Source organism: Ptychodera flava, chromosome 5 (assembly GCF_041260155.1).
Source record: "Ptychodera flava strain L36383 chromosome 5, AS_Pfla_20210202, whole genome shotgun sequence".
Classification (NCBI taxonomy): Eukaryota; Metazoa; Hemichordata; class Enteropneusta; family Ptychoderidae; genus Ptychodera; species Ptychodera flava.
This window is the reverse complement of record NC_091932.1, coordinates 28,794,271-28,807,674: the sequence shown is the minus strand read 5'-3', so window position 1 is coordinate 28,807,674 and position 13,404 is coordinate 28,794,271. Positions and strand designations below refer to the sequence as shown.

Sequence of the window (13,404 nt, the reverse complement as noted above, 5' to 3'; positions counted from 1 at the left end):
CCTGAAAACAATAGGAATATGAGGCCCTATATAGAATCCATCCATTAAGTCCGTGGCATGCTGAGACCAACCGGAATTTCTTGTCTATTTTGAATTCAATAACTATGGCACTTTAATTGTCATTTTAATAACACCGTGACATCACATGCTCATTGCGTGTTGCGATTCACAAGAATACGTCACATGACGAGAAAATAGATATGTCTATTCCCCGCTGAATCGACAAATGTGACGTCGGAGGTACTTTTGAAAAACCATTTGTCCAGGAAAGTTTTTGACCAAATTAGGAAAAGTGCCGGTCACGTGACCGTAGTGTTGTCTGCAGCTGTGAAACAATCGCGGGTGACTGAGTGAACGCTGTGGTATTGCTGGATCGCAGAATATACCCCCTAATAGCTAGGAGGCTAATAGCTACTTAGCCATTTGAATAATATGCTTTTAGCTCTACTTGGCTATTCAAGCTTTTCTCAATTTTCACAAGATGTTTTTGCGGCCGCTATTAGCTGTTCTTAGGGAGCTATTAGCCGGCTTGCACCTAACCAGTGGTAACTTCTGAAAAAGGCTAGCTATTCAGCTATTCAAGCTGTAAGCCGTTTTAGGTCACTATTAGCCGTTTTATCTGGCTAATAGTTGGCTACCAGCTAACCAGTAGTGACTTCTGAGAAGGGCAGGCTATTCAGCTAATCAAGCTAGTAACCGTTTTTAGCCGCTACTATAGCCGCTATTGGCTGGCTCCCGGCTAAGAAGTGGACACGTCTGAGAAGGCCTACAGATGACTACTTACAAAGGAAGTTACGAGCGTGACTGTTTACTTGTATCTTTATAAAGAAGAGGCCTCATAATAAAAATTGTAGAGCCAAGAAGGTAATATTGAGTTCTACATGGGAATTGTTTTCATTTATCCAGGTGTAAGTTTCTACCGACCATGGCGTATGGCATTTCTTCTGCATTGAGACCTAAAGAAAATCGCAAAATGTAAGCTTACTAGTTATGGTTCCGTTAACTGCCACGAAAAAAAGTGTTGTAGAATGAAATGATCCGAGAAACTTGCGATTGGTAGAACCAAAACAATAATATAAAGTCATAGGAATGGTTGAATGGTACAGTGGTCAGTTGGTCTCTTTAATTATATGCGTTTCATGTAATTGCACGTCAAGACGTTTATGCAAATGTCATCTTTCTATAATTTGTACCGGTTACTGTAAATCTTCATTCTAGTAATTTGCCAAATTTCAACATTTCGCCACTTGGGCTTGAATTCCCACGATTTACAGGAGGTGTAATTCTTCAAAATTGGCAGGGCCATTCCAAAAACCCGCGTGTCTCGTGAATTCCTATGATTATGCATGAAATGTCTCACGCAAGGTTGGACAGTAGTCGAACTTTTATCAGAACTGTAGCACTGTTAAGTATCGCTTTTCATATTTTCACAGCTTGGATTTAAAACAATGGTGTCGTGACATGTCTCATGCATACTACGTATTAATCATTCTGAAACTAGTGTTGGCAAGGTTTCTTGTCGACAAAGTAGTGTAAATTCGAGAGTCGGACTTTTGGGGGCCTTGGAGTGAGCATATCTCCAGGCTCTCGGAGCTAAGAGTTGTCCCAGGCAGCCATCAGGCTGACCTGGGGAAATAAAGTTTCGAGCGCAACGTTAATTCCTGTGTCGCCTGATCCATATATTTACTCCATCTACGCATGTCTGAAGTTCCCCTTAATCCTGATTCAGAACAACATGAACATTTCTTTACAATTTGATACAAATGCTTCATTAAATAACAGTGACAGAGTTAGCATTATGTTTTGTTCGAGACGTAAATATGCATGTCTGTTGGCGGCTGAACAAAAAGACTGTTTTTAAAGACCTACCATAACTGACAAATACACAGGAAATTACTCTAGCGTTTGTACGATACGTAGTTATCATCCAAGAGCTACGCAGGTCACACGTGGTAATCATTTTGTTTACTAACTTTGAAGTAATTAGAGAAGGTTAGAATTGTAATGTGTATTGCCCTCTTTCCAGGTTTTAACAGATACTGATGCCAGTGAATAACAAGAATGACTGATTACAATGGTGCTAAATAAGACAAAGAACCGCGACCAGTATTATGTTCATGCGGTAAAACGAGAGCTCGATTTCAAGATCACACAGATCGGACAAAGGAATCTTTGATGTAAATGAAAAAAGATAAGATAAGGTGCCGTATTGCAAGAGTAATTTTAGCATTGCAAAACTTCTCGAGTTAGAAAAGAGTATTTTCCGAAAGTTCGTCAGCAAATGTTTAAAATGTGATGAATTGCATGTCATCTCATTTAGCGTGTGCAAGCGTGAATGATGATAGTGTGAGTTTGCAGGCAAGGCAAATAATAATATAGAAAAAAGGACAATGTTTTTGCGTGAATTAATGATGAGAAAATGGCTGAATAGCCAGTTAATAGCCCGCTACCATTGGCTAATAGCGGCTAAAACGGCCATCAGCTTGAATAGCTGAATAGCCAGGGATTTTGTTATCATAGCAAAATAGTTGAATAGCTGAATAGCTGTTAATTATCCTGAGTGCCGAGGCTGTAAATCCCTGTAGCTGAATAGCTACTAGATATGTTAAAGTCGACTATTTTGGTGATTCATATATAGCTGTTAATTATCCTGAGTACTGAGGCTGTAAACCCCCGTAGCTGAATAGCTACTAGATATGCCAAACTCGACTATTTGGGGTATTCAATAATAGCTGAATATTGCTCCTAATATCCTGAGAGTCGAGACCATAAACCCGGCGTAGCTGAATAGCTGCTAAATATCTCCGAGTCAAAGTTGGCTTTTTTTGGCAATTCAGCAATCCCGCACCTTAATTAGGCGATGTGATCAGCGACGAGCCTCTCTATAAAACAGCAGGATTTTCCATTCCAACAGCGTAGGAACTTGAACACCTCATCGACGAAAAAGATTCAAGTGCAATCAAGGATGTTACTAGGTATGCTTAGCTCATTTTTTGGAAGAAAGTGGTACTACGGTTACCGCTGTGGAGAAATCGCCAAGTAAACTTGTCACAATTATGGCTTGTTTCGGTGGTGCGTCACTGTAATGTTAAAACACATTAAAACCATTCCATAATACAACATGAGTGTGTGGCTAGTTACAAAGCACCTACAACCTGGTCTTTATTCGGACCATAGCGACCATTGTCTCTCTTGGCGGTGTGTTACCAGAATCACATAGCTATATCCCTCGGCCTACGGGGAATAGCGATATGTTTCTCGTAATACACGCCCCTCGGGATAATAGATTGGCGCTATAGCCCTCATGATCAGGTAATATGTGTTTTTAAGTATCAAATTTGATGCTTTGTTAATTTGGAATCAGCGATCTTTTTGTAAAATTATGTCTATTGTGCTTGTGTTGACGCCGGGGACAATATCCGGATATCGTCACAGTAAATCAACTCAGATATGTAAATTTAAACAAAAAAGCTTTTGTTCTCATTCAATAAATGACTCGGCCATGCATATACGTAAGCGACAAAGTTTTCTTCTAGACTGACCAACACATTGCAGCTCTTCTACTATACCGCATTGCTGAAGGCAAACACAGACAAAAAGGTGAGCCGATTGTAAGCAATTCATAGCCAGAGTTTTCAACTCTTTGGCAATATGTTGATTTCCAAAGCATATGGGGTAAATAAAAGGGGCAGAGAGGGAATGTTACTATTAACACTGTACTAAATTTACCTTTACCTTTCTGAATGTTCTAAATTCACCGTTGTTTCAGCTTGATGTTTACTTTCATAGCAGGAAAGTTGGGTGTCACATGTCACCGTGACCCGACTAAATATGGAATGTCAATTGATATATGGATACCTAGACTAAAATACATGATTGATTTGTTCTATTTATGAACAACCTCAGGGACTGCACCTTCACACTCTATAAAGCTCAGGTTACAAGCGCCGTAATTACGACACATCTCTCCCCCCCCCCCCCCCCCCCAAAAAAAACACCGCCACCTGTCATTTCTGCCCGGTCCCTTATATATATATGACTTTTTAGTGAATTATGATATGCTTAGCGCGTGCAATTAGGCTTGTAGTTTTCTTCGTAAACATAACGCATTCGCCTCGGCTCTCAGTAGCTGCATGTGCAGACGTAGCCTTAGCTTCGCATATGTATCCGACAGTGAAAAACGGTGTAGCTCGATCGTTAGGCCTGGACACAAGCGGTACTCGACCCGAGCCTTTGGTTTTCTGATGTTAGGGGAAAAGGGCATAGTTCATACGTATTGAACGGCACTTACCATAATGGCTGCGTCGGTATTTGAGGTAAAGAAGGCACGGGGGACTGTTGGCAGTCTGGATCCGCTGATTTCGACGGACATTCGATTTCAGCGATATCATTTTCGGTCTTGATAATTGCAATAGTGCAGCTTACCTTTCATGCCTTGTATTTCTTCATTAAGGATGTCAGGTGTTGGTATTAAAGAGTATTTTCAAATTTCAATGCGCATTCTTCTTGTACATGTAATGACAGAAATTTTGGGTCAAAAACTTTGAAAAACGACATTTTTTATTAAATTTTCACATACTAATGTAGAGAAAGCCCCAGTGCAGATCATTTTAATTAATACATGCATCTGGACTGCGATTTCACGTGCTGAACGCACCTCGTGGACAGACATTCGGACTCTCAAACTTTTACAATTCTCTTCTGATATACCACATGTGGGGGTTCATTTTAAAGCTCTTGGTGAAAGAAAACTTTTCACCGGCTTAATTTTTCGAAATTCAATTTTTTTTATTTTTCTCCATAGAGTTAACACAGATGGCGGCCATTTTGAATTTCTAATATCGGTAAATCTTGGGTAATTTGTTTCTCTAATACCAAAATTTGCACGGTGACCCGAAATTTTTATTCTTGATTTTGAAAGAGAATGATTGAAAGATTCCTTGAGGAAAGTTAGAGCAAAAGTTTAAGTTTTTCACTTTCGAGATGCATACTACCTTAACAGCTTGTATTTTTTTTATTTCAGATCACGATGGAACACGAAGTCAAATTTCTGATTGAACATGACCATGAATATTTTGAAAGATGCAACCTCGTGATCAGCCGTGGGTTTCACAGGACCAATGAGCAAAATTTGAAACAAAACTTGCATATCTTGAACAAAGTGCAGCTTAACAAAGATTCGGTACTTGAGGTCCTGTCGATTGGATCGGGAGATGGTAAGGTTAATGACATTTACCAATAGGTATAACTCCATCACACGATAAAGTAAACTACTGGCCATCGAAGTGTTGATACATGCTAACTAATCTACGCCTTCTAGCGACTGATACGTCAGCTTCAAAATCTGGTGTTGGTAGCTCAAAAATATGAAAATATTGAAAATGATTCCAGTCTGTTCGGGCAATATAAAGAACATTTTCAATACTTGCTAGAGCGATGTTGATTATTTTCACTCATATCTAACACCAGATAATATCTACTCTATGCATTGTTTCTGCTATAGTGTCTCCTGGCTAAAACAAAGAGTATTTCAAACTAAACATACTTCATTCGTAACCAAAGGTATCAATCGACATTGACACTTATTGAATCTGCTTAGAGGTTCGTGCATTCACTAATGATGGATGTTGGTTAGGAGATATGCAAATAAGAATAAATCATCTCTTCAAGGCATTCAACAGAAATAAACGTTTCTAATGTTCCATTGAGTTACAAATAATGATACAGGCCCTATACATCGAACTGTCTCCAAACTATTCATTCAAACACTAAGACAATTACAGCTTCCAGATTCGGATAGAAAAAAGACACTCAGACATTTATAGTAACAAAGTATCTTGTTTGCTCCAGATAAAGCCATCCCAAATAAAAAAGAGCTAGACGTTTTTTTATTTGCAAAAGAAAATATATTACGGCCCCAGGATATCAAAACAATACATTTTAACAGTACCCATCACAATCGGCATTCTACTTTGGCTGATTATCAGCAAAATACGAACATCACAGGCAATGCCCGAAAGATCGAATTGTCCTTCGTTGGTGTTTGGTGGTATACTTGGGATGAGAAGGGTTGTTTCTGAGTCTTGACCAAATGTTGCTGATAGTATATATTTAAGCAATAACCCCCGCCGCAGGAGGGTATACACGAGATTTTGGTACAATGCGCGACATATAGCACGAGCCGATAGGCGAGTGCTATATGGAGCGAATTGTACCAAAATCGAGTGTATACCCGACTGCGAAGGGGGTTATTGCTATTATATTATATCAACTTGCGTGTATTTGTTGTCTAATTTGGGTATTTTCATCATTCTAAGCGCAAAATGCAGAAAACGGACGTCTGAGAGATCGAACGTCGGAAATTCTGCGCCCGAGACCGAGCATTTTTATAAGTTGGGATTCCGTACAGGCACACAGTATCCTACGATAAATACGCATTACGTCCATATCGACATTGCATTTTATTCGCATGCAACACGAACGATACTTGTCAAAAAATACCTGCTGCACTCACACAGAAAATGGGTCAAGAGTTCAAATCAAAAGAAAAAAGTAACAATTTTTTTCGTAAATTTACATAAGAACAATAGTCCTGGCTTTTTTGGCATACTAAAAATAGATTTGTCTCATTCTGGCTGTAGGCCTACCGCATACCGTCACGACATTCAGTGGTGGCACACATGAAGTTACAGGATCTATTTTTGATGGATAATTTGGACGTTAATTGTACCAGAAAACAAGCAGTTTTGAAATAATCCAGACTTGCGATGACTGCAAATGTTATGAACAGTTGTGCAGATTCTGAGTGTGTTGCCCGATGCAGGGAGAGCTGGACGCTGACACTGCTCGTTGCATTTGATGTCAAATATCGTCGCAGTCGCCAGGAGTCATCCCATTGTTATTTTGAACTTCTTGGTCTACATCGTTACGACATCCCGATCTGTTATAGCCCAAACTTTGGTAATAATATCTGACATACCGTTACTCTGAGGAAGTGTCAATTTATTTGTGTATGAACGAATACTATCTACATTTTAAAGAGCGGTAGGGCGGTACTAGGATATATCGCGTCTCGACTCCCGAAAAGTGCACGGTGCGCTGTCGCCCTAATATTTGTGTGCATCATACCCCAAATGTGCTGTTTCAGAGATGTCTTTCATCATCGATCCCAACTTATTTACACCAAGAGGTGAGTTATTAGACCCACACTTTACCTGTGTATCAAAATTCGGTCTTCGGTCTTTGAAACAAAGTGGACTGTTTCGGTCTTTCTCGAGGGTCTATGGTTTAGATAGGTACGTTCAAATGCACCGACCGGGCAATTTTCGAAAATGCTGGTTTAGGGGCCCGTTTTAGCACTGCTATCAGTGCTAAAACAGTATTTTAGCATCGGTGGAATGAGCTCTCGTCCAATCAGAATGGCGCATGGTAGCATGATATAATATATTAACTGTTATACAATCACCCTTAAGCATCACTGGTTTGGTCTACATATACACTGTCCATTCGGACCCTTTAGCTTTTCCAGATATAGCTTTAATTATCTTTTCTTTTGGTACAGACTTCTAATGGGGTATCAATACATTATCTTAAGCTTTCCATGATTTTGAACGCGCGAGATGAAGTATTTCACTTCAGTTGAACCATAATATTTTCGTTCTTACGTATTCTGTCTCTTTTTCAATAAACAGGGCAGGCTGACAGCTTATTCGTGGATGCTGCACTGAGTATGGGTAACTCCCTACGTTATGTCGCTGTTGAGCCGTCCGAGAAAGAAGTCGAGAAATTCAAAGCGTTGGTGGAGTCAAAAAAGATGGAGGGCCATTGGAGTAATGCGACATTTGATTTCCACCCAATCACCGTGCAGCAGTACCTGCTTGATGCACGGAAGACCGAAGAGCGGCAACATTTTGACATCATTTCTTGTCCCGAAAGTGCTTATTTTTTCACCGACGCGGGAGAAGTCTTTGCAGAATTATATCAGCTGCTAAACAAGGGAGGAATATTGTTGAATACAATGTGTGGCGGTAAGTGCTTTGAAAATATTGTCACTGATAGTCAGACCAACGCGAGTTTTAGAAATTGTAATCAAATGTGTTGTTTAGACTACACTAGTACTGTACAAGGCGACGGTATGCTGAACGAACGTTTTGTCATTTTATTTGCATATGAGAGCATGGTAACGTAACTTTGGGGTGGCGTGACCAGCTATTGACGCGCGACCGTCCATGAAAATGCAAATGAGTTCACAACAAAGCCTTCGCTTATGGAGGCACCAATGCTGGCCTGAATGCTATAAGCATCGTAAAACAAATTTACACACATACTATAATTGGGACGAAAATGCCGGCAGAACCATAGACCCTCGAGAAAACGAGGGTCTATGGCAGAACCATGCTTTGAAATAGGAAGTACTCAAACTAAATCTCGCTAAAAGACGTCGAGAATTTTCAAAAACCTATGCTTCTCAGTCTCGTCTGTGTTTTTAAAGGCAGTATTTTTAAACTTCTGTGTGGCTTCGCGCGTTCCAAACGTACTGAGAGACGGAATTCCTTTCATAATTTGCGGATTTCCTATGAAACGGCCCTCCCTGCCAACCCCATCTCAGTTCAACCCCTCAAGAACTGTCCAGTATCAAAGAATTCGGTCAAAGAACACTGAAACTTTAGGTGAAAATGATCTTCGGACAAATAGAATCTGATATAAAACAATATGCGGAAGGCACTGCATGAAGGTATTGCTTCAAGGATAAACCTTTTGCGCAGTATGAGAACAACAAGGTTTAGGGTAATAAACAAAAAAACATTAAATTTTAAACAAAGATGTATGAACGTTGCTATACAGCAATGATTGGAGGATCGAACAAAATTCACTGGTAGATTGTATTCGTAGAAGTCAAAGTAAGTGTTCGCACAATTGCATTCGTGCACCGATATATTTAGGAAAATTCATGTTACGACTTGCTCTCTAAAAATTTAGAACTCAAAAAGACTCTAAAAGTCGTCGAAACAGGATGTTTGAATGAAATAATGGACAGGTGCGGCTGGTGACTGGTGTTCTCTAAGTAAACTCGAAAAAATTAGATTCCGTTTTTACCGGTATGCCAAAATATCAAAACCTTCAAGATTAGAACTTTCCGCCCGGTCACTGTAACTACCTATACTGTATAAGTTAAGCTTAGTTTTATTTTATCAACCTTGCTATATAAACGTTGTGATTACTCATAATTGGTTTTAATACGTTCAAGCCGACGACATATATACGGCACTGAAATAAGATTGGATTGAATTGTATGTCCTGTATGATTGAGTTTATCAAAAATTGTCTGCTCCGGGTGATCTCTCAGTGCCTTAATGAAGTTCCAAATTTCATCTTTCTGATGTTTGTTTCAATACATTAATATCATGTGATATATAATTTACATACTTGAAAATTCATAATAGACAATAGGTTTACGTAAAATGATTGCTGCAATTATTAAACCTAAACTGCATCAACAAAGGGCTTTTTTATACGTCAAGCAAAGCATAGAAGCAAAAATTCATGGAATCGACAGCTATTGTTTACTGCTGCCCTTTGCTTTACCACTGTAAAAAATGGACGATGAAGATTTTTTGTGTAGTGTTGCATTCTCTTATTTTTTGATTACATGGTCATCGTGATCCCTTCAAAAAATGCGTTGGTAATTTAAATTTTCATATCGTGCGGGATTTTTTAACCAACGAACAGGATCGAGGTAGGCACCGAGATACTTGAAAAAATATGACTAAAAACAGACGTGAATCATGAGAGAAACTGCCGTGAAGAAATGTCCGGCCAAGCTTGCTGATTATGTATTCAATAAATTAGCATATCGATTGTTTATGTATTCATGTTTTTACTGGTTGAAGCGGTTCTGAACCGAACCAGAGACCCTCGAGGAAAACTCTCGAGGGTCTATGGCTGAGTTGCTTCAGTATCAAGGACAGCAAACTTTAAGATAGTAACGTCGCCATCTGTAGAATTTCATCTGATTTTAATCAGATGAATACGGAAAGTAAGTTCCCGTCGTGAAGACATCCGTGGCGCCCTAATATGACTAAGGCTTGAACTCTGCTTTTAACATGATGGAATCACTCCACTTAGCTCTCTATTTCACCCCGATTCAGCGAAAAGAAGTTATCATAAAATCGTGCAACATTTTCAAACTTCACACATTAATTTTTTTAAACTTCACTCCCGGAAACGTGGGTACTGCAATAAGTATATTGAAACAGAGAACGTGCAAATATGAAAGCAATACATATTGTGGCGTTCAAATTGTATGTGTTTATAGAATAACATTAGTGAAAATATTCAGACAACTTGCACCCATTGTCTCTTTAAGGTAGTATGCACCTCGAAACTTTCCTCAATCAAGAAGCTTTCGACCATCAGGGGTCACCGTACAGAATTGGGCAAATTACCTGAGATTTCCCGATATTTTAAATCCAAAATGGCCGCAATCCCTGTATTAACACTAAGACGGTGAAAAGTTAAATTTCTTACACCAAGAGCTTTAAAATGAGCCCCCACAAGTGGTAGATCAGAAAAGAATTGAAAAAGTTTGAGAGTCGAAATATCTGTTCCCGAGGCGCGTTCCACCTTAACGTCTACAATACATTCTCGAACCATTCTCCAAACCTTGGTCAGACAAAATGTGCACTTCGAAGTGTAGAACGATTCACCCGCAGAAAGAAGATTTTCGCTCCGTTGAATTGGTCTTTTACATCAATGGAAAACTTTAATGTGGTTGTCATTACCACTCTCTATCATATCCTCTCGATTACAGTAAATTTCTCATAATAATACCCAACCACCGTCATTTTGAATACCAAGGAACGCCACTTTGACCATATATGGGCATATTTAGATTACAGGTGACTGTATTATATTTAACCTTCTTTACCAACAGGCGCTTGGGAGCAACTCACAATAGAAGTGGCGAAATATTTCCCTTCAAAAACCGTAGCCTTGCCTGGTTCATCCACTCTCCGAGAGATACTTCAGAAGAGGTTGCCAGAGGTTGACTTCCAGGTGGTGACCAGAGAATACAGTTTAGACGTCGGGGAATGCTTCCAAGAAGGATCGAGAGTCGGCAATATGCTTCTCGATTTCTTCGTACAGATACTCGACTTCCGAAAGGACGCTCCAAAAGAAGTTGTCGACAAAATTATGGCATTCATGGATGAGAATTGCTCCCGCACGGCCGATGGCAAGCGCAATTTCGTGGTTTGCGAGGAAGATATAATAATTTCAAGAAAACATTAAATTTTCAAATTGAGAAACAATTTGCACTTTTCTTTGATAATAAAATAACGCAAATAAGTCATTTGCAGTAATGTAGGGACTGAAACGTTCAACAAAAACCAATATTAAAATTAAACAAGGGAACAAAATTCCAGATAATACAGCGAAATGTACATTTCATGCGCCTAAATAAATTACAAGCAATACAAAACCTACAGAGATACTGTTATCTATGTGTTTGTGAGGCATGTGGAGGGTGTGTGTGTGTGTGTGTGTGTTTTGTTATCAATTGATTAGCCAAGTAACAAGTTAATAATCTGGGCACAGTCGGGCAACATGTAGCTGTACGCTTTGCCGAAGGATAGAGATAGCAACTATCGTCAGGTCTATTTGATGAATTGTTTAGTGAAAATTAGAAACAACTTACTGAAATAGTAAAGCTTTTCCGTGTATCATGCTAGCAAAATCTAAACCAGATATGAACTGAAAATGGTCCTATGTTTTAGTATAACATGATGCAGTTGTCTGTACATCGATACTTTACTTTTTCTCTGACATTATTTCCATAACTCATTATGTTCCTGTGTTACTGGCATAGATCATGATTTGACCGAATCCTTTACAACAGCTGAAGGTGTGAGAGTGATGAGTCGGTAGATGTTACACAACTACCTGCTGTAAATTCTCAATCATCTCACCCGACCAAAAATCTACCGCGCTCAGAATTGATACTGAATATGAATTATGCCTTCATCCGTACATATTCTCCGTGGGGCTAAAAAAGTACACTTCTTCGTATGCGAACGTTACTGCTATGGTATGCAGCTCCAAGAAAAGTTGTCGGTATTAGGCCAAAAAAATAAATTGTGCTGTTCAGATAACATGGTTTTCAAAAATAGAGTAGGTAGGTCGGCAGGAATTTGTTTTCTGAAATATTTTTATGTTTAAATGTGCATTTTTAAAGGGTTCAGGGCTGTCAAATACTGGCCACAACATTTCCAGAAAAACGTATCATACATATAAAAAGGGAAGAAAACATCATGATAAAAGACATCCTCGTTCAAGCAAAAATCAAATGCCAAGTAACGAACGCGTGTTTTTACGGTTTTTTTCTTTCTTTTTTTTTACTTCCGTGTTTACGTAGCTCTAAAAAGTTTAGGGTCGGCAGGTAAAAAATATGGTAGGTCGGATGATCAGAAAGGCACATATTTTTTGTTCGGCACATTCAATTCAGACAACCTTTGACATCCGTCTCGAGCATTTTACGACAGTGAGCGGACGTCATCCGTAAAGAAAGACGCCTGTAATACGTTTTGCTCAGTTACATGTACGGTTATGATTTTGGTATTCTCTTAATTTTTTAACTCCTATCCTCTTTTCAGGGCGCATATTTGTGGCACACGAAAGACTTAGTAGGATGATAACTTGAAAATTATAGAAACATTGGTCTTGACAAAATTGAACATCTATTACTTGTTCTGACAAGTATTTTTTATCCACATGACAAATAATTTCACATATAATATTCGTGTTTTGAGAGGGAAATCCGAAACCATCTCGTTTTTTTGTGCCAGGGACAAATTAACTTCATCATTTGTCATTTCGGGAATTAACGGCACAATTTATGTAAATATTCTAGCTTCGTATCTTCGATACGTCCGATGTGTTTCTTGGGTCTAAGGCAAATATAGTTATTTGTCGACGATGACTCTTTACATTTAGATATTATTCCCTTTCGTTCAGCTCGGAAAATACGAGTGACGTCACCACGTGTCCAAACGATATACTTATCACATGCACAAGCCAAGAATTCGTTGACTTTTGCTTAGTACAAGAAGTTTTCCGAAACGATTCCGCGTTTAAACTTTTGAACTACTTTAGAAATAATATCAATACGCCGTGGGCGAGTTGTCAATCATTTCTAGTCGTCCGCCACGTGAGTGAGGAACACGATGCTTACATTCGTATACGGAGCAAATGCCAGGCGACCTCTCGGTCTACACGTACCTTTCGCAAAGTTAAACACTATTTCAAATTCACTATTACCTCAGACAAAGTTACGCTATTTTTCGAGAACAAAAATCAAATAAATCTCAACGGCGCGAACACTGTGTAACGTCGCGCCTGACCCTCAGG

General features: G+C 39.1%; 1 protein-coding gene across 4 annotated transcripts; it reads left to right on the top strand.

The window, feature by feature from the left end:
• Window positions 1–3,471: 3,471 nt before the first annotated feature.
• On the top strand, window positions 3,472–11,483 carry LOC139133443 (histamine N-methyltransferase B-like). Of its 4 annotated transcripts, none has more exons than XM_070700038.1 (4): window positions 3,472–3,600; window positions 5,024–5,216; window positions 7,692–8,027; window positions 10,934–11,483. In XM_070700038.1, the coding sequence occupies exons 2-4, from the start codon at window positions 5,030–5,032 to the stop codon at window positions 11,287–11,289; spliced, it is 879 nt and encodes a 292-aa protein (XP_070556139.1). In that variant the 5' UTR covers window positions 3,472–3,600; window positions 5,024–5,029; the 3' UTR covers window positions 11,290–11,483. The 4 variants fall into 4 exon arrangements, with proteins under 4 accessions (XP_070556139.1, XP_070556140.1, XP_070556141.1 ...); XM_070700039.1 differs by having other exon boundaries at window positions 3,510–3,611; XM_070700040.1 differs by lacking the exons at window positions 3,472–3,600; window positions 5,024–5,216 and adding an exon at window positions 7,010–7,189.
• The last annotated feature ends 1,921 nt before the right edge of the window (window positions 11,484–13,404 follow it).